This window comes from Poeciliopsis prolifica, unplaced genomic scaffold (assembly GCF_027474105.1).
Source record: "Poeciliopsis prolifica strain line A6 unplaced genomic scaffold, Auburn_PproV2 SCAFFOLD001, whole genome shotgun sequence".
Lineage (NCBI taxonomy): Eukaryota > Metazoa > Chordata > Actinopteri > Cyprinodontiformes > Poeciliidae > Poeciliopsis > Poeciliopsis prolifica.
This window is the reverse complement of record NW_026562376.1, coordinates 1,089,409-1,115,577: the sequence shown is the minus strand read 5'-3', so window position 1 is coordinate 1,115,577 and position 26,169 is coordinate 1,089,409. Positions and strand designations below refer to the sequence as shown.

Genomic DNA, 26,169 nt, shown 5'->3' with positions numbered 1-26,169 from the left:
GCTGTCCAACAGCTCAGACAGCAACTTGAGATATATAGAGGAGCAGAACAGGAGGCTTCTGAGCCTGAAAAAGGAGAATGACTACAGAATCAAGGCCCTAAATGGATTTGCAGGAGGCGAGAGCCACAATTAAATCTTTAAAAAAAGAGGTTAAGAATATTTCCCGCACAAATGAACAACTGCAGCAGAAACATACATCCATTCGGCGACAGGCCCACTTTTCTTTAATGGAAAGCGCCAGAGATCGGGTCTGGATGGAGGCAGAAAACATCAAATTAAATAAGGAAATCGTGGCGTTAAAGATTAAATTAGATCAACTGAAAGGCAAAGACAAATTAAACAAGATGGAGAAAACTGTAACAACCACGGAGGAAACGGAAGAAAACACGCCAGGAGAAACAACACCAACAATGTTTCAGAGAGTCGGGCGTGCTTTCGAACAATGTATGATTCAGGAACTTTGAAATATTGGGTGCCATCATGGGTATTTTAAGACTGCCATGTTTTTTCTCAAAAAACTCATTTTGAAAAAGCACGCCCGACTCTCTGAAGCATTGTTGGTGTTGGGGTTTCTACCAGGGAGCAGGTCAGGGTTGAACGATGGAAGAGTTTCGGAGAGGAGGCTCCGTCTGATAGTGGAACCTCGGATTGTGGGAGAGCAGTGTGGTTTCTGGTTCTGGTCGTGGAACACTGGATCAGCTCTACACCCCCAGCAGGGTCCCGGAGGTGTCTGGTCCGCATTGCCGGCAGTTAGTCGGACTCGTTCCCAGTGAGAGTTGGACTCCAGCAGGGCTGCCCTCAGTGATTCTGTTCATCATTCATGGACAGAATTTCTAGGCGCAGTCAGGGTGTTGAGGAGATCCGTTCTGGTGGACTTAGGGTCACTTCTCTGCTTTTTGTGGATGATGTGGTCCTATTGGCTCCATCAGGACGTGATCAGCAGCTCTCACTGGACCAGGGAGACCCGGGGAAGACCCAGGACACGCTGGAGGGACCATGTCTCTCAGCTGGCCTGGGAACGACTTCGGGTTCCCCAGAGGAGCTGCAAGAAGTGGCTGGGGACAGGAAAGACCGGGCCTCCTTTCTGAAGCTGCTTCCCCCGAGACCCGACCTGGATTAGTGGCAGACAATGGACGGACAGAAGGACAGACGGATGGACAGACAGAAGGACGGATGGACAGACGGATGGACGGACGGACGGACGGATGGACAGACGGATGGACGGACGGATGGACAGACGGATGGACGGACGGATGGACGGACGGACGGACGGACGGAAGGACAGACGGATGGACGGACGGACAGACGGATGGACAGACGGATGGACGGACGGACAGAAGGACGGATGGACGGACGGACGGACAGACGGATGGATGGACAGACGGATGGACAGACGGATGGACGGACGGACAGAAGGACGGATGGACGGACGGACAGACGGATGGATGGACAGACGGATGGACGGACGGACGGACAGATGGATGGATGGACAGATGGACAGATGGATGGACGGACGGACGGAAGGACAGACGGACGGAAGGACAGACGGATGGATGGACGGATGGACGGAAGGACGGATGGACAGACGGAAGGACAGACGGATGGATGGATGGACGGACGGAACTTTTTCACGTGGGATTTCCTTTTTCTGTTTGCTGTTGGTTCTACATTTTCTACAGCACATGTCAAAGTCAAGGCCCGTGATCCGGCCAATGAAGCCGCTGCAGCTCGAGTGGCTTCATTTCATCAGCAATCAGAGCAGAGATCAACTTCCGGGTCCCTCCTCAAGAATGGTGGAACGGTTAGTGGACGCTGAGGACAGAGGGTTTCTGGCGGGAGGCAGAGTTCATGTTCACGGAGGTAAGAGACAAACCTCCGTGCTGTGATGTCACTACTGACTTTGAACCACTGATTCAGTAACTATCTAACGCGTTGCTGTTTCAAACCCAGTAGTCAGACTACAGTGACTTATCAAACTCACTTTGTTACTATTTTCTTTTGTGATTAAAGTTGACTTCCTCTCTGCGGCTCGGGGAGAGTCTATGCGCCAGAAACATGAACAGTGGAGACAGATGCGCATTTTGAGTTCTGCTCCAAACGTCCGATTATTTGGGCTTGTTTTGTTTCTTTAAAGTCGCTTGTTGTTGTTTTAGGTGTTGTTGAAATCCTATGATAGTTTTCCAGACAATAGAAACACAAAAAGATGCACAAATTACTAAAGTCTTGTTTGTACTGTTTTCCCTTCAGTTTAACCTTATAACTGGAGACACAGTGTTGATGTAATCATTATAAAATTTACTGTAACTATTTAACTAGTAAATAACTATTTACTGTTATTTAAATAACAGTTAAATAAATACTTATTTACTGTTAAATAGCTACAGTACATAACTATCGAACAGTAAATAGTTACTGTTAATGTCACTTAGTTACTTTCCAAATAAAGTAGTCAGTAATCTAAATTCCCATCTCAAGGAGTAATCAGTAATCTGATAAAAGTTACTTTTTCAAAGTAACTCTGCAGTCACTGCCTGTGTGTAGACAGTCCGGCTGTAATGAGGATATAATCTAAGGCTCTAACAAGTTTCTCAGAAACACACAAAGACAAGAACATAACATCATAGAGCAGCACAATAATGTAGTTTCAGTTTATTATGCACTTTAATTTATGTATTTATCTTGATATTAAGAAACATATTTAGTTTTTCAAAACAATAAAATTTTTTGCTGTTTGCTTGTTGAACATGTTTTCCTTGAGGTTACTGACAGATCCAGAATAAAATATTGCTTTATTCATTTAATTATCCAATAATATACACTGTGTTTGGCCTCGGCTTGCAGCAAATTTATGTTTTGGCCCTCAGTGTATTTGACTTTGACATCCCGGCCCTACAGTTTTAAACTACAACCCCTCATTTATTGTTTCACATTAAATAGTTCAGCTGTGCGGTTTGGAACCGCCTCCATTAAAAGCCATATAACCTCTAAAGCACATGAGTCACACAATAACCTATTAATCTGGAAACAAAAAGTACTGAATTTGTGTTTTTACTGCCTGCACAGACAGAAGCAGAAACATAAAGCGACTTCAGGTTCAGTTCTAAAGCCGAGTTATTAAAAGTTCTGTTGGCTGGTAGACATTTTGGAGTGTGTGTGTGTGTGAGTGTGTGGTGTGTGTGTGTGTGTGGGTGTGTGTGTGTGTGTGTGTGTGGGTGTGTGTGTGTGTGTGAGTGTATGCGTGTCCATCCATCCATGGATGGATGGATTTTATTCACTCTCAGCAACAAATATTTATTTGTAAGTAATTTTTTTCTGGCATGTGAGGATTTGTTTTGCTCCATTTGGGGAAAAACTGTGATTTTGACTCAATGAATATAATTTGTTTCTTACTGAAGAAGAAGAAATGGATCTGCAGTTACAAAACTCCTCTAGAACTTTTCTCTACAACTTTAACTTCTCAATTACAAGCACAAATATAAAACTACAGCACCAGAGACACCATCCATCTGCCGTCCACTGTCCAGAGAGGACACACCGTCCCGGTAGACACCCTGGTCAGGTGATCAGATGTCCAACTCGCCTCTTTATTTAGGTTCTGGCTGCAGGTGAAGGTAGATGATGCAGGTCCTGAACCGTCTGTCTGTTTTTTATGAAGTGAGTCCCGGCTGTGGCTGAGCGGCGCTAGGCGGTGGTGACCAGGTTCTGGATGGTCCAGCTCTGGCCGGTGCAGCGCTGGATGACCAGCTGGTAGTCCAGGTATTCTCCCGGAGCGACCTCCAGACATCGCCGCGTGGCTTTGTTCCTTATTTCTCTGCCCTGTGAAGGTTTGATCGAACAATGATCAATCAATCAAGTTTATTAGCACTGCACATTTCAGCAACAAGGCATCATACAGTCAACGATGGTGGAAACCAGTAATAGACATTACATCAAGTGCCATCAATAAAATCATCACTTGGTTCATGTTTCAGGGTTCAGTCTGGATTTAAAGCAGCTGCGTTTCCATTAACCAAAGAATTGAGCAAATTTAAATTACAAAATAAATTTACTTAGTGGAAACACGGCGGCTTTCAAAAATCTCATGATTTTTCATTCAAGGTTTTTGTAATGGGATAAAGTGTTTTTTCAAATAGATGCATTTTGCTGAACTGCGATGGAAACATTGTGATCAACAACTGGATGATACTACTGGCAGAAATGACAAAGACAACGACAGGAAGTGGAGGAGGATGATGGTTTGTAGCCGGATCCACCGGATCTCTCACTGCATCAGTTCATAAAACGTTGAGTCTTTCCAACGTACCGAATCGCCGCTCTTCTGGAAAATGGCCGACTCCAACGTCCCCAAAACACTTCACATGTAAACCCTCCCAAGTAGGCGGGGCTTGCTGCCGCAATGCCTGAACAAAACGCCAACGTCTCCTCTGATTGGCTGATAGATGATGAGATGAATTATGAATATAGATCATGTGTTTAAATCTGTTTACTTACCCTATAAATAAAAGCTTATTGTGTGAACAAGATGGATATTATTATTATTATTCAAATGTGGTTTTAATTTTACATCCTATTTAATGCAACTGCAAAATTGCTTCTTTTTTTACATTAACAAAATATTGAAACAGATTTGTGCACATTAGTGATGGAAACACAAAACAAATGCATTTCTCTAGATGTTGCTGGGACATTCAGATGATAGCAGGCCGACTTTGTAACTGTCTTTATGTGGCTGTGAAGGCTCAGGTCAGAGGTCATCCTGATCTCTAGTTTCTAGCTGTAATAACTGAAGCTGAGTGTTGACCCTAAATCGTTCCTCTTGAGGTCCAAAGATAAAAACTTGAGTTTTCATTTGTGAGACGATTTCAAATCACAGACAGAAAGGCTCCCATGGTTCCCACTGTTCCCATAGTTCCCACTGTTCCCATAGTTCCCACTGTTCCCATGGTTCCCACTGTTCCCATTGTTCCCACTGTTCCCATGGTTCCCACTGTTCCCATTGTTCCCACTGTTCCCATGGTTCCCACTGTTCCCATTGTTCCCACTGTTCCCATGGTTCCCACTGTTCCCACTGTTCCCATGGTTCCCACTGTTCCCATTGTTCCCACTGTTCCCATGGTTCCCACTGTTCCCATTGTTCCCATGGCTCCCATTGTTCCCACTGTTCCCATGGTTCCCACTGTTCCCATGGTTCCCACTGTTCCCATTGTTCCCATGGTTCCCACTGTTCCCATGGTTCCCACTGTTCCCATGGTTCCCACTGTTCCCATTGTTCCCACTGTTCCCATGGTTCCCACTGTTCCCATGGTTCCCACTGTTCCCATTGTTCCCACTGTTCCCATGGTTCCCACTGTTCCCATTGTTCCCACTGTTCCCATGGTTCCCACTGTTCCCATGGTTCCCACTGTTCCCATTGTTCCCACTGTTCCCATGGTTCCCACTGTTCCCATTGTTCCCATGGCTCCCATTGTTCCCACTGTTCCCATGGTTCCCACTGTTCCCATGGTTCCCACTGTTCCCATTGTTCCCAGTGTTCCCATTGTTCCCACTGTTCCCATGGTTCCCACTGTTCCCATGGTTCCCACTGTTCCCATTGTTCCCACTGTTCCCATGGTTCCCACTGTTCCCATGGTTCCCACTGTTCCCATGGTTCCCACTGTTCCCATTGTTCCCACTGTTCCCATGGTTCCCACTGTTCCCATGGTTCCCACTGTTCCCACTGTTCCCATGGTTCCCACTGTTCCCATTGTTCCCACTGTTCCCATGGTTCCCACTGTTCCCATTGTTCCCATGGCTCCCATTGTTCCCACTGTTCCCATGGTTCCCACTGTTCCCATGGTTCCCACTGTTCCCATTGTTCCCACTGTTCCCATTGTTCCCAGTGTTCCCATTGTTCCCACTGTTCCCATTGTTCCCACTGTTCCCATGGTTCCCACTGTTCCCATTGTTCCCATGGTTCCCACTGTTCCCATTGTTCCCAGTGTTCCCATTGTTCCCACTGTTCCCATGGTTCCCACTGTTCCCATGGTTCCCACTGTTCCCATGGTTCCCACTGTTCCCATGGTTCCCACTGTTCCCATTGTTCCCACTGTTCCCATGGTTCCCACTGTTCCCATGGTTCCCACTGTTCCCATGGTTCCCACTGTTCCCATTGTTCCCACTGTTCCCATGGTTCCCACTGTTCCCATGGTTCCCACTGTTCCCACTGTTCCCATGGTTCCCACTGTTCCCATTGTTCCCACTGTTCCCATGGTTCCCACTGTTCCCATTGTTCCCATGGCTCCCATTGTTCCCACTGTTCCCATGGTTCCCACTGTTCCCATGGTTCCCACTGTTCCCATTGTTCCCACTGTTCCCACTGTTCCCATTGTTCCCAGTGTTCCCATTGTTCCCACTGTTCCCATTGTTCCCACTGTTCCCATGGTTCCCACTGTTCCCATTGTTCCCATGGTTCCCACTGTTCCCACTGTTCCCAGTGTTCCCATTGTTCCCACTGTTCCCATGGTTCCCACTGTTCCCATGGTTCCCACTGTTCCCATTGTTCCCATGGTTCCCACTGTTCCCATTGTTCCCATGGCTCCCATTGTTCCCATGGTTCCCACTGTTCCCATGGTTCCCACTGTTCCCATTGTTCCCATGGTTCCCACTGTTCCCATGGTTCCCAGTGTTCCCATGGCTCCCATTGTTTCCATGGTTCCCACTGTTCCCATGGTTCCCACTGTTCTCATGGTTCCCACTGTTAACATTGTTCCCACTGTTCCCATTGTTCCCACTGTTCCCATAGTTCCCACTGTTCCCACTGTTCCCATAGTTCCCACTGTTCCCATAGTTCCCACTGTTCCCATAGTTCCCACTGTTCCCATGGTTCCCACTGTTCCCATGGTTCCCACTGTTCTCATGGTTCCCACTGTTCCCATTGTTCCCACTGTTCCCACTGTTCCCATAGTTCCCACTGTTCCCATAGTTCCCACTGTTCCCACTGTTCCCATAGTTCCCACTGTTCCCATAGTTCCCACTGTTCCCATTGTTCCCACTGTTCCCATTGTTCCCATGGTTCCCACTGTTCCCATTGTTCCCACTGTTCCCATGGTTCCCACTGTTCCCATTGTTCCCATGGCTCCCATTGTTCCCACTGTTCCCATGGTTCCCACTGTTCCCATGGTTCCCACTGTTCCCATTGTTCCCACTGTTCCCACTGTTCCCATTGTTCCCAGTGTTCCCATTGTTCCCACTGTTCCCATTGTTCCCATGGTTCCCACTGTTCCCATTGTTCCCATGGTTCCCACTGTTCCCATTGTTCCCAGTGTTCCCATTGTTCCCACTGTTCCCATGGTTCCCACTGTTCCCATGGTTCCCACTGTTCCCATTGTTCCCATGGTTCCCACTGTTCCCATGGTTCCCACTGTTCCCATTGTTCCCATGGTTCCCAGTGTTCCCATGGTTCCCAGTGTTCCCATGGCTCCCATTGTTTCCATGGTTCCCACTGTTCCCATGGTTCCCACTGTTCTCATGGTTCCCACTGTTAACATTGTTCCCACTGTTCCCATTGTTCCCACTGTTCCCATAGTTCCCACTGTTCCCACTGTTCCCATAGTTCCCACTGTTCCCATAGTTCCCACTGTTCCCATAGTTCCCACTGTTCCCATGGTTCCCACTGTTCCCATGGTTCCCACTGTTCTCATGGTTCCCACTGTTCCCATTGTTCCCACTGTTCCCATAGTTCCCACTGTTCCCATAGTTCCCACTGTTCCCATAGTTCCCACTGTTCCCATAGTTCCCACTGTTCCCATGGTTCCCACTGTTCCCATGGTTCCCACTGTTCTCATGGTTCCCACTGTTCCCATTGTTCCCACTGTTCCCACTGTTCCCATAGTTCCCACTGTTCCCATAGTTCCCACTGTTCCCACTGTTCCCATAGTTCCCACTGTTCCCACTGTTCCCATAGTTCCCACTGTTCCCATTGTTCCCACTGTTCCCATTGTTCCCATGGTTCCCACTGTTCCCATTGTTCCCACTGTTCCCATGGTTCCCACTGTTCCCATTGTTCCCATGGCTCCCATTGTTCCCACTGTTCCCATGGTTCCCACTGTTCCCATGGTTCCCACTGTTCCCATTGTTCCCACTGTTCCCACTGTTCCCATTGTTCCCAGTGTTCCCATTGTTCCCACTGTTCCCATTGTTCCCATGGTTCCCACTGTTCCCATTGTTCCCATGGTTCCCACTGTTCCCATTGTTCCCAGTGTTCCCATTGTTCCCACTGTTCCCATGGTTCCCACTGTTCCCATTGTTCCCATGGTTCCCACTGTTCCCATTGTTCCCATGGTTCCCACTGTTCCCATGGTTCCCACTGTTCCCATTGTTCCCATGGTTCCCAGTGTTCCCATGGTTCCCAGTGTTCCCATGGCTCCCATTGTTTCCATGGTTCCCACTGTTCCCATGGTTCCCACTGTTCTCATGGTTCCCACTGTTAACATTGTTCCCACTGTTCCCATTGTTCCCACTGTTCCCATAGTTCCCACTGTTCCCACTGTTCCCATAGTTCCCACTGTTCCCATAGTTCCCACTGTTCCCATAGTTCCCACTGTTCCCATGGTTCCCACTGTTCCCATGGTTCCCACTGTTCTCATGGTTCCCACTGTTCCCATTGTTCCCACTGTTCCCATAGTTCCCACTGTTCCCATAGTTCCCACTGTTCCCATTGTTCCCACTGTTCCCATTGTTCCCACTGTTCCCATGGTTCCAACTGTTCCCATGGTTCCCACTGTTCTCATGGTTCCCACTGTTCCCATAGTTCCCACTGTTCCCATAGTTCCCACTGTTCCCATAGTTCCCACTGTTCCCATGGTTCCCACTGTTCCCATGGTTCCCACTGTTCCCACTGTTCCCATGGTTCCCACTGTTCCCATGGTTTCCACTGTTCCCATGGTTCCCACTGTTCCCATTGTTCCCACTGTTCCCACTGTTCCCACTGTTCCCATTGTTCCCACTGTTCCCACTGTTCCCATTGTTCCCACTGTTCCCACTGTTCCCATTGTTCCCACTGTTCCCATTGTTCCCACTGTTCTCATTGTTCCCAGTGCTCCCAGCTCACCTGCTTGAAGTCCCAGTTCATGTGTAACTGGTTCAGCCTTGCTGTGTTGCACTCATGCAGAGTGGGAACGCTTCCGGAGCCCGGATCCACCAGGCAGCGGTTCCGGCTGTACTTATGGGATCTCAGGCCGCCGATGATGATTTCAGCCTCTGTGTTGTAGAAACATTTCTGCAGGGACAGAAACCGGCTCATGTTTTGGACTCAGTAGCAATTCAGCAAGAGCTTGTGTTAATGATTCCCTGTGATACCTGCGTTTCCTCAAAGTGACACTCGTATAAGACCGGGATGCTGCCAGGAACGTCTCCCTGATCCACACACTGCTGCTTCACCAGGCTGTTCTGCAGCTGAGCAGAGATCCGGGTCAGAGAACCATCCCAACATCCTGAATTCATTTATCTAAGACTAACGTCTGAAAGTGTCTTAAAATCATTCAAATAAAAGTTCAAGTGGTCTTAAAAACAGTAATTTCATTAGCATTTTTGGCAGAATTAGCTCATCCTGTTTATGCAGCTGAGTGTTGACTCTGAATCGTTCCTCTTGAGGTCCAAAGATAAAAACTTGAGTTTTTATCTTTTCCTTTTGTAAAGGAAAAGTTCAAGCCTGACGCAGCATGACATTCTGTGGCTTGAGATGGTTGAGGCTAATGCACCCAGGCTAGCTAGCAGGAGTACGCTAGCAGTATTATAAATACATAGTAAAAAGCTAGCGAGTGATTTTTGATCTATTATGGGTAAATATTCATGTATTGCCAGTTGACGATACATTTGTTGTTGCTACCCATTATAACAAGTTTTGTTGTTTTCTCATCTCATTATAATGAGAAACTTTCATGTTATAACAAAATATAAAAGTTATTGAAAAGGGAAAGTTTCTCCTGAAGGGTTTTCTCTGTCACTTCTCATCAATTTGCTGTTTTACTGTTATGACTTAAAACGGAAGATATTGAGGTTTTAATAACATTTAATAATGAGATTAATAAACTAATGAGTTATAATGAGAATGTTTGAGAATGCGGTGAGGTAGTGAGGCGGTGAGGCAGTGAGGTAGTGAAGCGGTGAGGCGGTGAAGCGGTGAGGCAGTGAGGTAGTGAAGCGGTGAGGCGGTGAGGTAGTGAGGCGGTGAAGCGGTGAGGCAGTGAGGTAGTGAGGTAGTGAGGTAGTGAGGTAGTGAGGCGATGAAGCGGTGAGGCGGTGAGGTAGTGAGACGGTGAGGCAGTGAGGTAGTGAAGCGGTGAGGCGGTGAGGTAGTGAGGCGGTGAAGCGGTGAGGCAGTGAGGTAGTGAAGCGGTGAGGTAGTGAGGCGGTGAAGCGGTGAGGTAGTGAGGCAGTGAGGCAGTGAGGTAATGAGGTAGTGAGGCGGTGAGGCAGTGAGGTAGTGAGGCGGTGAGGTAGTGAGGCGGTGAAGCGGTGAGGCGGTGAGGTAGTGAGGCGGTGAGGCAGTGAGGTAGTGAGGTAGTGAGGTGGTGAGGTGGTGAGGCAGTGAGGTAGTGAAGCAGTGAGGTAGTGAGGTGGTGAGGCAGTGAGGTAGTGAGGTAGTGAGGCAGTGAGGTAGTGAGGTAGTGAGGTAGTGAGGTAGTGAGGCGGTGAAGTGGTGAGGTGGTGAGATAGTGAGGTAGTGAGGCAGTGAGGTAGTGAGGTAGTGAGGCGGTGAAGTGGTGAGGTGGTGAGATAGTGAGGTAGTGAGGCAGTGAGATAGTGAGGCAGTTCTCACCACGCCGTAGCCCAGGATGCCGTCCCATCGCTCCAAACTCGGGTAAACGTTCTCCAGGTACCAACTGAAACGTTTACATTTCAGCGTCTCTCTCAGGTTTTTCCTCTTGGAAACGTCACCAATATCGATACCGTGGTCCTGTTTACAAACATCAAATAGCTGCTTATTAAAGTTTTACACTTGGAAAATTTATGTAGAAGATGAAACCAAATCAGATGAATAATTATTAGAGTGATGCTCATATTCCTGCATTTTTTTCTGTTTATTATTTATCACTAATTATAGATTAGAGTTAAAATTCATTAAAAAGAATACAGGTTGAACATAAGAACTAAAACAACATTAACTTAATTTAACGGGAGTGGCAATAATATCTGAGGTTACTTTAAGTTGATGGTTTGAAACCCTGGAGGGTTTCAGATCGTTAACTTGTCCAGGTATGTCCAGGTGTGTTTTAGTGCGACTCACCAGAAATGATAAACTTTGCTCTTTCACCCATATTGACAACACACTGAGCTGAAGCCTCATATTGTATAAAATAACATTGCAGTATTGTAAAATCTAAAAGATTTAATAAATGTAAAAGGCTAATATTCCTCTTTGTTTATGGCCTTTTTGTCATGTTGCTCAGAAATATGAGGAAAAACAAATAAAACTATTTATTTGCTTTTTCTATTCGAGCTATTCAGATATTAAGTTACAAAAAAAGTAATTATGCTTATTACTAAAGTTTTATATTGTGAACAAACATATAAACTCCTTATTTAAAGTAATACTTTAAAGTTTAGAGACATTGTTCAAATAAAAATACTGGAAGTCATGTGAAAAACGCTGAACAATCGTCTTCCTTCTGGAATTCAGAAATGATTTAAGTTGAGAGAGTAAATATATTCATGAGGTTTGTTCATATTTGAACAGCTTGAAGAAAAACGTTCAGTGAAATCGAGACGAGTTTCAGTCACTGGTGTGAAACTTTGGAATAAATAGAGTGATAATTTCAAATGATGTGCTTTTCTGGTGAGTTTTAAAAGAGCATTGAAATGATTTATCTCTATTGCGTAACCATGTATATACATATATATATATATATATATATATATATATGCATATTTAAATATAAATGTGTGTATGTGTACTTGTCTATGAATACGGTGGAAAAGTCTTTTTCTTTTTTGAGTTTCTAAAGTATTTTTGTTTCATTTTCTTCTCTGTAATATTGTTAATTTACCAGAATGAAGTGAATTTGACCTTTGCTGACCTTTAGAGGGACGTTCCAGGCAATAAAAACGTTTTTCTTGTATTCGTCCAACCAAATGTCTGCGAGCCTCAGCGCGTTCCTCCTCATGGACGGGTTCAGATCCGGAGCGTATGGTTTGTGCGCTCTCTCGATGTGAGCGACCCTGGAGCAAGGCACCACCTCCACGCTTCCTCCACACAGCCAAGTCTGGGCAGTCAACACAGGGGTCAGAGTTCAGCTCTTATCCAGTCAGCCACTGTTTTTCTTGCTGCCAAGACTCACGCGGATCCCGAGCTCCACATTTTCCCCTCCGTAAACTGTCATGCCTCCATCAAGTCCTCCGATTTCTCCGAGAAATCCTCGATCTGCTGCAAAGATTCCCATGACAGACGGACTCCTGCACCAGAGATCAGAGTCTGAGAACAACCTGCCACAACCGGCCTGCTGCAACGCACAGACAACGCAGGAACAGGCTGGAAGCAAAGCAGATCTGTGTGGATCTGATAATAAAGGAAGTGGAATAAAATCAGTTTTTATTTGGCTGTTATGTGACAACAGTTTTACCTGCTGACAGGAGAAATGATGTTTTATTTTCCACATCGCTGTGCAGCAGTTCTGTTTCCTCTCCTCACATTCTCCATAATGAAGTGCAGGACATTACGTTTATTTTGTACTCAGAATGCATTGCTGTAGTTCCACAGTAAATAATTTTAAAATCTGCTGATTTTAAAATATGAAGCCATACTGTGGTCATTTAGCCAAATTAGCAACAGAGTTAGCAAATATCAATCATGACAAAACTGAAACCCCGAGTGAAAGAAGAATCAGTTCCTGGAGGAAATGACAAACCTGACCTTGTTGAGGGCGAGAACAGGGCTGAACGTTAAAAATGTTCATTTCAATGAATTGATTATGAATATTTTTAGCATGATAAGCATTTTTACACAACTAATTGGTTCTTTTTCTACATGCAAAAGCAAAAGGTATCAAAATGGTTGAATTTAGTATATCAGTGCTTTAGCATTAGCTTCTGCTAAGTTCGTTTGAGTATAGTGCTTTACCATTAGCATAGCTAATTATTATGGTTAGTGCTTTAGCATTAGCATAGCTAATTATTATGGTTAGTGCTTTAGCATTAGCATAGCTAATGATTATGGTTAGTGCTTTAGCATTAGCACAGCTAATGATTATGGTTAGTGCTTTAGCTTTAGCACAGCTAACTTTAGTTCACCGTTCAGAACCATTAAAAACCACAAAGTCAAAGATTTGGTGATCCAGTTGGTTCAGATTCTGATAAACACTTTGCTGCAGTTTGCCACAGTTTGCTACTGTTTGCTCATTTCTGTCTGCCGTTCTTTGTGTTTTGTTTGTGTTTTCTCACATTTTGGATATAATTTTAAAATGTTTAATTTTTTAAAATTAGTAACAGAGATCATGGCTCTTTGATATTTCATCTTCACTGATATAGTTTACTTCCCTCTAGTCTAATCTAATAACCTAATAATCCCTGGTTTTATTTTTCCAACCTACTTCTGAGGCTGTGATTCATCCACATCGTTCCAGTTTGGTTTGAGGAACTCGTACATACACCAGAGGGCCCAGTCAAAGCCCTGAGCAAACGACATGTATCTCTCCACATGCAGATCATCGAAGTGGATCTTTTCAAACACAGGAGACACGACAACAGTCCTGTCAGCTTTGATCTGGGCCAGCAGAGGTTCTGCCCTGCAGAGGAAATGAAGTGAACATTTTAAACAGCTCAGTTGGAGAAGATGCTGGACCTTTGTGTTTTGTGCGTACCATCCTCTTGTAGCTTCAATGTGAGCATCTAAAATGGCCACCACGTCTCCAGTGGCATGCTCCCAGCCGCTGATCCGGGACTGGGACAAACCCATCGGACTTGTGTGCCAGACTCTTTTAACAAGCCCAGGCCTTTCTTGGTGAATCTCATCTATGTAATCTTCCACCGGTTTCCCAAGATCGTCTGAAACACATTCCTGAGTCAGAAGAACGGGAACCAGTTCTGTTTGCTGTTCTTTGACATTTCAGCATTTTGTCTGTTAATCCCTAAAACCTCTGACCTACGACATCCTCTGTACACAATAAAAACATCCTGACATTTTGGAAGCGATTTGAATCTAGTTTGGTGCTGGTGCCTGTTGAAGTGCAGATTTCATCCAGAGAAAAGATTGGAGCTGCAGAAGTAATAAGCTAAATATTTAATAAAGCTTGGAAGGAGAAGATGTTGGAAACTGAATGAAACCAAAAGCTCTGTAAATCTAATGTCTAAGCCACATTAAAAAAATATTTTACACACGGGATTAGTTTAAAAAAACATGAAAACGCTGCCAGCCCATAGGGGGCAGTGTAGAGCTAAGATAAAACCTATCAGCCAATCAGATTGTTTCAAAACAAAAACAATGTTCTGTTTGGAACTAAACATGGCGGTTCGTATATGTGGACAGATGTAGAAGTTTAAACAAATATAACCATAATAACACATAAGTCAATGTCCGTTGGGAATTAAGCCAAAGCAAGTCTGTGGATTTACTGGCACATTATTTGTCAAAGGTCCCAAATACAGAATTTTCTCAAGTCTGTGCTTTGAGTTTATATAGAAAATCATTTTTGGCAATATTAAACAGAGTTTTCAAGTGAATGAAATGCGAAAACAAATAAAATGTTTTTGTTTTCCCAGATATCAGGCTGTGTGTGAACTAGGCCTGAGAAGCTGAGGTGGAAGCGTCATGCTGTGGGGTGATGAACTGAGTTCTGTAACATGACCCAAAACGTTCCAGTAGATCCACAGAGAACTGGCTGGTAAAAACCCAGGGCCTAGTCAAAGCCCAGAGCTCATTGAGATGCTGTGACTCAAACATCTCAAGAAATGCAAGCTTCAACATTTGTCTTTAAAAAGTGTGAACTGGGCTCACTGTAGGTGCTGTGGTCGTCCACCAGGATGATTTCCCTCAGCAGGCGTTGAGGCGTGTTGGTGATGACGCTTCGCACCGCCCTCTTAATCACAGACAGCGCCTCGTTAACGTAGATCAGCACCACGCTGACGCTGGGCAGGGCTCGGGGGTATTTCTTCTTCAGACATCTGGGTGTTTGGTGGGAGAAGATCTGTGACTCCAGCAGCAGATGCGTCATCGTTTGTTGTTTTCAGAGACTCTTACCTGGGATCTCTCATGTCAGGAAGTTCCCTGTTGAGGGCGATCTGGTTGCTGAGGAAGGCGTTGTAGCCATAAATCCTAAAAAGAGCTTCGGCCTCCTTCTGCTCCTCGTCTGTCAGGCCGTCGCCCCACTTCACAAACAGCTCAGAGTTGGGGTACAGCTTCAGTGCCTTTTTGGGCCGGGTTTGGTTTTTATTTGGAGAAAGTTCATCTGGTGAGCTTTTCTTTTCATGTTTCTCTAGTAGATTTTCTTTTTGGAGGAAATATAAAACAATAATTTACTCTCAGAAACAGCAGAAGGTATGCACTGTTTTCCTTCAGAGGCAAAGATCAGGCAATGTTTTCTAAGCACAAACCAACTGGGAGCAAATACAAAGAAAGAAGCTTTATGGATTTACTCTTTAAAGCTGCAGGATGTGACTTTAATAAAATTGATTTATATTTGTTAAAACTGTCACCATGTTGTCAGTTTGTTATGAGACAAATCCATCTCCACCTCCTCCTGATCTGCTGCTGCCATCTGATGAACCAAAAACAACCAATCAGAGCCAGGAGGCGGGTCTTATTGCTGTCAATTATTCTCATGTACTTGCTGCTAAATGTGAACTGGCAGACAAACAACTCTTCTTTACAAAAGCCATTTTGCGCTGTCATTGGGGGCTTTGCTAACTGGCCTTGCAACAGCAGGAGAGTGATTGACGACACTAAAACCCGCCTCCTGCCTCTGATTGGTTGTTTCTAGTTAATGCTGTGAGAAGGCCGAGGAACACAGATTACCTGTCTCATAACAAACTGCCATTACATGGTGACCGTTTTAATAAATATGTAAAATCAAAATCGTTTTATAAAAGTTACTCACTGCAGCTTTAACTGACTGACGGTTAAATCGGTTAAATTTTTCTCACCCAGCTTCTTTAGGCTCTCTTGAATCCTGTCCAGTTTTCGGTTCATGGTTTCCTGGTTTGTAACGTGTTTCTGATGCGGTTTTTCTTCTCTCCACCTCCCAGTCATGAAGATAATTAGATACACCAAGAATAAAAAAGCTCCAGTCACTCCTACTCTAAAATAAGCCTTCATAGCTGTTCAGATTTAAAATCAGTGTCGTTCTGTTCCATGCAGAAACTCCTCGGCCGCTCAGCTCCAGTTCAGACCATAAAACGCGTCTTATCTTATAGATAATATTAACTTGCAGGTGGACTTTCAGTGAGCCGTTTACATTCTGTAAATGGGAACATTAGCAGCCGCAGCCTGGACTGAGATTTAAACTCTCAAAATGTAACTCCTGATTGTTTTATGGGTTTAGAGTAAACAGTCTGTATTTACATGATTTTATGTTTCTCGGATAGTTCTGCTTTCCCAGAATGAAAAAACAAATATTTAAAAAGCCCAGACAGATTGGCACAATACAGGGCAAATTAGGATTCAAATGACATCATATATAAATGTTTGCAGCTTTAAAATGTTCATTTAAACACAAACGTCTCATATGAACAAATACCTGTCATTTTTGTTTCCAAATGTTAAAGGATTTCTCAAACATGGATGAATGAATCACTGAAAGGATCCAGATGTTTTTGATGAGCTAATAAAATTATGAATAACTGGTTTTACAGATCAGATCAAAACTTTTGTCACTGAATTTTTTAAATATATATTTAAACTTTCATATTATAGAAAATGAACTTAATGTGGCTTTTGACTAATTAAACTAATTTCTTTAGACAGCAATAGCAGCTCAGGGGATCAATCTTTTTTCAGATTATCTGCCTCATAACATTTAATAAAAACATTTTTATCATAAAGTTACTTACTGCAGATTTAATGCCAGAAAACAAGAAGGAAAATCTAGTTTTAAATCTTTTATAGATTTTGAAAAAGCCTTTGTCTTAATTGTGAATCAAATTCATATGAAATTCTTTAATTCTGTAAAAGTTATTAATCAAATCCCAGAGTTATGTGTCCAGCTGAATTATAGTGAAGACAGAAACACCCAGTGAGGATAATTCTTTATTTATGTACAGAATACCGCTACAGGAAGCTGAATTACACGGCGAGCCGCCGCGCCTCAGTAGTTGACCGTCTTGGCCGGCTTGGTGTCTTCCAGATCGGCATCCAGGTAGCGGTAGCGGCGGTGGCGGCGCAGGATCTCGATGGCCTTCTGCTCCACAGAGGAAGCCGTGATGCCCAGATCCTCCAGACCAGGAAGTCCAGGATACTTAATGTCTGTCGTGTGAAACTGGACGGAAACCAAGAGCATTCTGTTTAAAGACGTCGAGCCGAGTTTCTCTAACCTTTCAGTTAAATATTCACAAACCTCCTCACTAAAAATAACAACAACTTAATATCCACCTGAATGAAAACATTCGTCTCTATTTGATCATACGGACGTGTTGCAGTGTGACGTCAAATCCCACCCCGACTTCCTGCTGGGGGGCAAAAACCTGCTAGCTAATGATGACTAGCATTGGTTTTAGCTGTTCAGATGTCAACATAATATGTTAATTCTTAAATACACGCCTGAAATGGAACACAAAGGGACGCAGTGCTTTTCTACTAATTGTCAACACTATGACAACTAGACAACAATGTCAGGCAAAAGTTTTAATTAAGAAAAGAAATAACCAGGGAGAGGGTAGTTATGCTAGCTTGACTATGAAAACCTTAACATGTAGATGTGCTGTGGAATTCTGAGTATTTCGGTTCAGTTAAAAAGAATTAAAAACGGCGACCAAACCACTGACTATAGCAGGAGTTTAAATTAATTAATCAACCACTCCCATGTTAGCTTAGCTAATAGCAGCAGCAGCTAATCTGTCACAGCGATCACGTATTAATAGTCACAAAAGTCTAAAAACATAAAACGGACTGAATGTTCTGTTCTTTGTGTGGGAAATGAAGTGTTTTTGGTGTTGAATCCTGATACACTAGTGGAGCTGTTGTCAGTCAGTTGCTATGGTAACGGGTCGGTATAGCATAGCCTACCCGTGGCTTTGTGTTCTTCACCCGTTTTTCTGCGTTAGTTTCCCTGAATTCATAACATCTCCAGGTTTCTTTAGTTAGTTCTACTGCAGCAGCATCAAGACTCTGGTTTTGCCTCCAGCGTTGAGCGAAGGAACAAATTCCCAGAGTAAACTACAACATGCAACGTGTCTCAGTATTCCTGCTGTTGTTTTCTTCCTTTCAGTATCTTCAGCTATTCTTTTGGGTGATCTGGTTTTAAGCTGCTAATTCATTATTATTTTTGAACATAATTTTTTTGTAAGCTAATTGTTGCATTTTGACCTCATGTCACGGCAAATAAAAGGTCATTTACATGCAGTATAGTGCAAATCGCTGGGGGTCCTGGGGGCCACAATTAGAGGAAGACAAATTTAAATTAAAGTTAAAAAAATACATAAACTTTGAGTTTAAACATCTTCATCGTCTCACCCTGTCGATTTTGTCCGGGGTCGTCCAGGGTTCAAACGGGTTCATAGCAAAAATCCTGGCAACCAGGCTGAAAGCAGACAGCAGTCGCTACGTCAGTCGCTAACAGCAGCAGAGTTCAAGCTGACATTCAGGTTTCAATGTCAGCCTTTGTTCTGATCAGTGACATTAAAAACACTCCCTGCAGAAGAATGGAGATGCTTACTTATAGTGGCAGAGGGTAGGGTATAAAGGGCCGGTGCGCCACGCCGTAGACGTACTCCACAAGGTCGTGAAGCAGGTAGCGGTTCGGCCTGCAGGTCAAACACAGGCAGGTAACAAGAATCAGCTGCAAAACAGCCCTACGGCAAGCCGATGTAGCACAAAATCAGCTTCACTTGGTTACAGATTCATGAAATGAGTTTATGACAATTTCTATTGTCAAAGTATTTTAAATGTGTTCAGAATACCACAGAATGCATTTGTCATAACTATTTGATAGTTTTTAATTTAATATTAAATTAAATTAATGCATTGGTTAAATTACAGTTTTATGCACAAATTTAGTTTTGTTTAAATATAAACTGATGGAATCATAGAATTACTTTCAATACATTTTCTGTTTACATTCTTTTCCTCTTCACAGAATCTCTGCTCTGTTTGAATAGAAAAATGAGTTATAAACTGTAGTTACAAATGTTAGTTATAGATGTTATTTATACTTCTAAATTAAAAATAGTTAGAGTCAAATTGTGACCCTAAAAATCAGAAGCGACTCACTGATAGATTTGCTTCTCTGATTATATTCTGACTATAAATGATGCCAGATTAAGATGCCTGCAACAAATGACTGACTATGTGAAACATATTTCAGATAATTAAATTATAACCATAAAGTACATTAAAAATTACAAATATTTTAAATATATTTTAGATGGGAGATATATAAACTTCAACTTGTGCAACAACTTGTCAAAACTAACTCAAATATGTATGGAATTATAATTTTGACAACTCAAAATGAATTTTCTCCAAATGAATTAGATATTCAGGAAAATCTTTTGTAAATTTAGACTTTTTGTACTTCAATATTTCCTCTTACTATTCAGAATATAAATGCTGAAATCTGAAATGATCATTCAGTAAATAACACCGATTTTATGCTAAAACTGCCTGCCATAGAGCAGCCTATATGAAACCATAACAGATGAGACTGGTTTCCAGTCAACCAGGAGGATGTTCTGTTGTGTTAAAATACTTTAAACCAGAAGAACTGCCTGATCAACTTTATGTTATTATTTCCTTATTATTTCTCTAAAATGAAATAATGAAGAAATCATAAATTTGGATCTAATCCGAGTTGATTGAGCTTCTGGTTATGTGCTAAATTATTGGACATAATTGTTTCAGTATGATTTTCAAACCCAAGAACATTTCCACTTTTTGTCACATTTACTGAATCATTTCTGTAGCAAAACATTTTTATCTGATCTGATCAGAGTTTCGTTTTTCATGTTTGTGGTTTTAAAATAACAAAAAGTGAAAAATTCAGGATATATGGAAACTTTTGCAGAACGTCATATTTCACCCCACATCAGAGACTCGGCAACGTTCAGAGAGTTGAATTTAAGATCAACATAAATCACAAAAAATAGCTTAAATACTAATATCTGCTTTCATTTAATTCCTGAAACAAAAAGTCCAATAAAGCAGCAGAATTTCTTCAAACTGGTTCTGAGAACCTGAACCAGAGCTACGGAAGCAAATAAATGCCAAAAAACACACGAAACAATATGAAGAACAGAAGTGAAAATTTTACATAAATGTAATTTTGGAGCTTTGCTGAAGATATTAGAGATTGTTTGTTACCCAACGAGGGCGAAAGTCTTTCCGTTGGCGTCTGGGTCTCTCACCGCGTTGACGATCGCCTTGGCAACGTCCACCACCTGACGAAGAAACACGCCGTTTATTTCTATCATCATTTTTCAATCAAAATCAATGATTTTGTGGAGATACTTTTGGACTTTTGACATAATTTGCTTCCAAAATCCACAAATAGAAAAACAGATTTTGATTCTTTAAAGAACTTAAAGCTTGATTGATTGTTTACTCGCCATATTGATCATCAACTATTCTCATCTATTAAGTCTGAGGCTGCAGTGTAGAAACGCTGCCACCTGCTGGTGAAAGTTAGCATCACTTAAATCAATAAAATCAATTATGCATCAGCAAGCAAATGTCAGTATCTGTAAGCCATCAGAAGCAATCAATCAATTATCACCTGATAAATTAAAATGAGTTGATTTACTTTAATATAGTTAAAAACCTGGGAAATTAAAAAATGCTACAAACATTTTATCTCCTATATAACGTTAAATGTTTGCATTTTTTCCTGTTGAAGATGAATTATTAATCCTTTTTGCAGCAGACTTCATAATCAATTGTAACTATTGTTATTTTGATGTTTCAGTTTTTATCATTTTATTCTGCTGTGATTTCATAGTTTTTGTCTCTTTGTCCAAAACTGTTGCAGTTTAACCCGTTTTTAAAACTGTTTTACAAATAAACATGACAGATTTTGATCTTTAGGACATATTTGCATTAATATGTCATTATCATTATGATATTGGTGTAACATTAAAATGACAATATGATAATTTCTCATAGTAATTGTCATCTTTAACTTCTTAAAGCCAAGCCAGCAGCCTTCTGGCAGCTCAGCAGAATTAATTGCTTTAAAAACTTACGTAAACAGGTTGCTTCACCGTTTTCTTCCCGAGCGCCATTAGAGGAATCGCGTTTCCAAACCAGCGCATGTCTGAAAGAATCCCAGGAAAGTTTTTATAAACCCACAAACGGCTGAGCTGATTCTCATCGTCACAAACTGCTTACTGGCAAAATAGTTGAAGAATCTGTCCTCCCTGCCAAACATCTCGGCCGGCTTGATGATGACAGCGTCTGGAAACTCTTCTCTCACCACTTCCTCGCCCACAGCCTGCGGCGGCAGAGCAAGCCGTCAGCCACGCGCCGCATGCCGGCTTGATTTGTGCAGGAAGTGCCGGACTCACCTTGTTCCTCAGGTATTTGGAGGGGCTGCTGATGTCGGCGTTCAGGTGGGACATGTGGATGAACTTTGTGATTCCGGCTTCTTTAGTGGCCCGGGCCAGCTGCTGAGGGATGTTGACGAAAACGTCCTCAAAGCGGAAGTTTCTAGTTTTAAAACGAGAAAAACAAACTCAGTAAATGAGCACAAAAGTTATTTTTAAATAGATTGTATTACAGACTCAAAGCCCCAATTACATAAAAAACAATTCATACAATAAAGGAATAAAATGTACAGTAAAAACTATTCAGGAGGCAAACACCAACGTCTCCAAAGATTATATCCAACTTATGATGAAAATACAATTTCACAGAGTTTCCATTCAACAGAGTCAGAACTAGTTATATTTACAAGTAAATTTACTTTTAGTGGTATTTTTACTATGCTGTACTTTTTACATTTACTTGATGACTTTGATTATGAAGTATGGCTTCATAATCCTGCTGGAGTAAAATTGGCTGCCAGGCAAATTCAAGAAGCTGCTTTGCTGCTAAAGTTAGCTTAGCAGCGCGAAATAGAAAAGTTTCTGACCAGAGAATCGCAGAAGGAACCGTCCAGAAAAAAACTCTGACAGGTCCTGATGAAGGTCTGAGGCAACATGTAATAATTATTGAATATGAATAAAAGTGAGAAAGAAAACATTCTGAAATCAAATTTTCTTCTTTATATTTTGTAGAAATATAAAAGCGCTGAAAGTTATGCCATTTATTCAGCAGCGTTTATTCAGATGCGTGGTAAAAGTTGTGTTTTGTGGCACTGTTGGCCTTCCATATATATTTGTGAGGAAGTTTTTATTTCTGTGTTTGTGGGTCCCTGGCCTCAGACACTCTTCTTCCTCTCTTTTGAAACCCGTTAGTAAAAAGCCGTATATGAGGCTCATTGCCTAATATGCAGGTTGTTCAAAGCATGTCAGAAAGCAGCAGCTTATAGTCCAGATATTACGGTAGAACAGTTTGCAAAAAAACTATCAAAAATCCCAAAATGTTCTCAGAATTTGGTGGCTTTTATTCTTCTTCATTTCTGCTTGTTCTCGGTTTTGCCGACTTGTTGCATGTTTGATGTGGAACGTGCAGGTGAGCGGTTTCCCAGGTCAACTCACCTGGTTTCCCACTCCCTGCCCACCAGGTTGATGACCACGTTGGAGTGCTCGATGGCCCGTTGGATGGACTCTTTGTTCTTCGCATCCCATTCCTGTCACACAGAAACAGCAGAGTTTCTGCCACACGTCCCACAGATCCGTCCTGCAAACGTGTTTAAACGTTTTTTACCAGGAAGATGATTTGGCCCAGGTCACCCATGGGCCTGAAGTACATGAGGTCGTACTGATCGCAGCGGTGAGGGATTATGACCTGGGAGCCAACCCGACCTGCAGCATGCGACATTCAGGGACTTTAAATCCACTTCACTAAAGACACGTTGCAGGTCATTGTTTAAATGTGGAGATTTACTGCTGGAGGGTAAAAGATGACTCATTTAACGTCGCTGTAGGAGAATCCTGTTCACAAAATGAAGCCTGATTATGGCGCTATTATCAGTTCAGTGCAACACAGCAAAGGGAAAATAACGCTGAGAAAACATTAAAGAATAACTTAGAACCAACAGTTTCCTCCCTTTTTCTCACTCTCAGTATTGGCTACGCTTCACACAGACTTGTTGCCATGGCCACTAATGTGTCAGGATTCAACACCAACAACCACTCAAATATTTCACACACAAAACAAAACACCCAGTCAGTTCCAGGTTCATGTTTTCAGGCTTCATGTTTATTTTGTGAGTATTAATAAGTGATCACTGTGCAAGATTAGCTACTGCTGCTATCAGCTAAGCTAACACAGCGGTGGTAGATTAGCTAATGCTGTTATCAGCTAAGCTAACACAGCGGTGGTAGATTAGCTAATGCTGTTATCAGCTAAGCTAACAGCGATGGTAGATTAACTGATTTAAATACCTGGCCTACTGATAAGTTGGTGGATGGGTTGACTTTTTAATTAAATCAAAACATCAAATTCTGCATAACATCAAGGTGTTAAAGTTCTCATAGTCAAGTTAGCATAACTGACCTACTTTCCTCTCCCTTGCTATGTTTTCCAATTAAAACCTTTTCCTGGCCTCATTATCAAGTCGTTGTTTGTTCACAGCTGTAGCAATGTCCCTTTTCCTTGTATATCAAGTATATATCAAAGATTTAGCTCATTACTTTGACAACTTAACAGCTAAAACCAATGTTAGACATCTGTGGGCAGAATTTTTCACCATGTAGCAGGGATGCTGCGCACGTCTCGCTGCAATGTGTCTTTATTCAGCATCATGAAATCCTGTTGAAAAATGACGAAAGCTTGATGAAAAGGTTCGAACTCACCCAGCCTGTTGACGACATATCGGCCCAGGAAACCCGTGGCTCCAAACACGGTGGCGGCGATCCCGCTGGAAGACGAGCGTCCTCCCTTCCCTTTGGGGATGACGGCATGGTGCAGCTTCCTCTGTTGCGTTGCGGCAACGCACGCAGCTGCAGACGCAGCCTGGCTGCAGCTGCCTGTCAACAGGAGCAGAAAACCAATCAGGACAGCGGTTCTATATCAACTCTATGTGACATAATACAAGAATCAATGAAATGCATCAGAGACAAGTTTTTATTTCTGTAAATGACCCAAATCCATTTCTACTGGCCGATGCTGAAGCCTTTTGTTTGAAGCTTCAAGATTATTTTTCTGAGGACTAAAAACACAAAAGAAACAAATTCATTAGAATTATTTAAGTCCAACAGGAAATGAATGATTTCCAACAAACCTTCACAAACATGAAGGTGGGATAAATGAAAAGCATTACACACTAAAATCTGTCTTTTCTTGTTGTCTTAATAGCTGCAGTCCAAGTATCGGTAGGCTGCATAATTATGAAATTTATCCATTTATATATTTGCTTTTATAGGAAGCAGTTCGCACAAATTCTAACAATAAAGTAAACAGAGTATTATTGATTATTTTCATTCCTATTAATCAATTTTTGTCCAACAAAACTGTTTATTTTATTATATTTTATGTATTTGACAAGGACCAAGTACAAAAGCATTAAAAACAAATACAAAAATATAAGTTCTTAAAGTTAGTTTCCATTTGCTGTCTTTCATTTAAGATGAGAAATATTTTTTAAAACTAACCAATAAACTGATATTTAATATTTTTAATCCCCCAACAGTCAATGATGTTTAATTAGACTACAAATGTTCTGGTTTCCATCATAAATGGCTTTTAATCTCAGTTACAGAATTTATCTAAGGTGTGGAGAAAATCTTTGTTTGCTGGCAGAATTATTATTATTTTTTTGTTTCTGCTTTTAATAAGACAAAAAATATATAAAATTCAACAACAGGAAAAATGATCTCAAGAGTAAATGAAGCACTTGTTAAATATTTGATGATCTCAGAATCCAGTTTACTTACAAAGCACTAAAAAAATGACAATTTTAGGAAGGATATTATGAAATATTAAAATGCATCAAATCAGAAACATTATTACTATGCAACCCCACACAGTGCTTTTAATGAGTTAAATAATATAAGTGGTGATAAAGTTATGTGTTTCCTTTTCTCTTAAATGTTAATAAAATTATTTTTGTTGAATTTGAACCAAAGTTTTTCTCATTTCTGACCTCAGCACCTGAGAGTTAGAAATATTTAATCTTCTTATCCGTAAATTCAACCTGAAGAACAAGAGCTGCAGTTTCGCTCCTGCAGAGCAGGATCATTATATCATATTATGTTATATTATATTATGTTATTTAATATTATGTTATGTTATGTTACGTAAGCCCTCGGTAAAAAAGCAGCATTTTCGACCCAAAACATAAAGATCCGATTAGCTCCAGCTCAGCTAGCGGATGTTAGCAAGGTCACTGCGGCCGGCCTTCCTTTTCACCGGCCCGTTCACGGTACAGCGGCGTGTCCGTGAATAAATGTCAAATATTACAAGCTGCACGGCGTGTGCAAGCCTCTAAATGCTATTGTGACATTACTCACTCGAAATCTTTGACAGGACACCCGCAGGACGGCTAACCAATACGACGGTCGCCATCTTTCCGAGTACGGCAACCGCGTAGGCCAAAATTAAATGTGCGTATGTTGTGGCGTATCAAATGCGGGATTCGCTCCATTCTAGTCCACCGGCGGGAGAGTTGGTGGAAGCATAGCTCGAAACTTTTTAAAATATACATCAGCGGAAAGAATGAACGTTCAACACAAGTAGTGAGAGTCGCATAAAAACAGGGACAATCTGTTAGGGAGACATAAAAACACAAACAGCTGGTTATATCTTTTAGTGAGACGAGCAGTTAAACCCAAATCTCGGATATTTATTAGCTTATTATTAAGTTCAGCATTAATTTGGGACTTATTTTTTATTAACTCACTTAACTCTTCCCATGTTTTTATCTGGTCGATGTGACAGGATATGTTGCG

General features: G+C 42.1%; 2 protein-coding genes across 2 annotated transcripts; both read right to left on the bottom strand.

Moving 5' to 3' along the window:
* Positions 1 to 2,865: 2,865 nt before the first annotated feature.
* Positions 2,866 to 16,361, bottom strand: LOC129364507 (probable polypeptide N-acetylgalactosaminyltransferase 8). Its single transcript, XM_055037170.1, has 11 exons — positions 16,114 to 16,361; positions 15,212 to 15,458; positions 14,969 to 15,135; positions 13,836 to 14,019; positions 13,566 to 13,760; positions 12,318 to 12,432; positions 12,057 to 12,242; positions 10,799 to 10,936; positions 9,337 to 9,432; positions 9,089 to 9,256; positions 2,866 to 3,816 (listed from the first exon to the last, which is right to left on the bottom strand). Exons 1-11 carry the CDS (start codon positions 16,283 to 16,285, stop codon positions 3,682 to 3,684), a joined length of 1,803 nt encoding a protein of 600 aa, XP_054893145.1. The 5' UTR covers positions 16,286 to 16,361; the 3' UTR covers positions 2,866 to 3,681.
* An 841-nt stretch (positions 16,362 to 17,202) lies between these two features.
* ndufa9a (NADH:ubiquinone oxidoreductase subunit A9a) lies at positions 17,203 to 25,813 on the bottom strand. The gene is given in 11 exon segments (XM_055037182.1): positions 17,203 to 17,444; positions 18,638 to 18,724; positions 18,840 to 18,927; positions 20,483 to 20,559; positions 21,361 to 21,431; positions 21,506 to 21,608; positions 21,682 to 21,823; positions 22,816 to 22,907; positions 22,985 to 23,082; positions 24,076 to 24,249; positions 25,732 to 25,813. Coding segments are annotated over 11 exon segments (1,158 nt in total). The 5' UTR covers positions 25,787 to 25,813; the 3' UTR covers positions 17,203 to 17,273.
* Between the last annotated feature and the right edge of the window lie 356 nt (positions 25,814 to 26,169).

Excerpts from the sequence above, each read along its gene's own strand:
- LOC129364507 (XM_055037170.1), bottom strand. The coding sequence starts at position 16,285 with ATGAAGGCTTATTTTAGAGTAGGAGTGACTGGAGCTTTTTTATTCTTG. Across the intron at positions 15,136-15,211 it reads CCTGACATGAGAGATCCCAG|ATGTCTGAAGAAGAAATACC; the intron begins GTAAGAGTCTCT and ends CCAAACACCCAG. Across the intron at positions 12,433-13,565 it reads GATGAATCACAGCCTCAGAA|GAGTCCGTCTGTCATGGGAA; the intron begins GTAGGTTGGAAA and ends TCTCTGGTGCAG.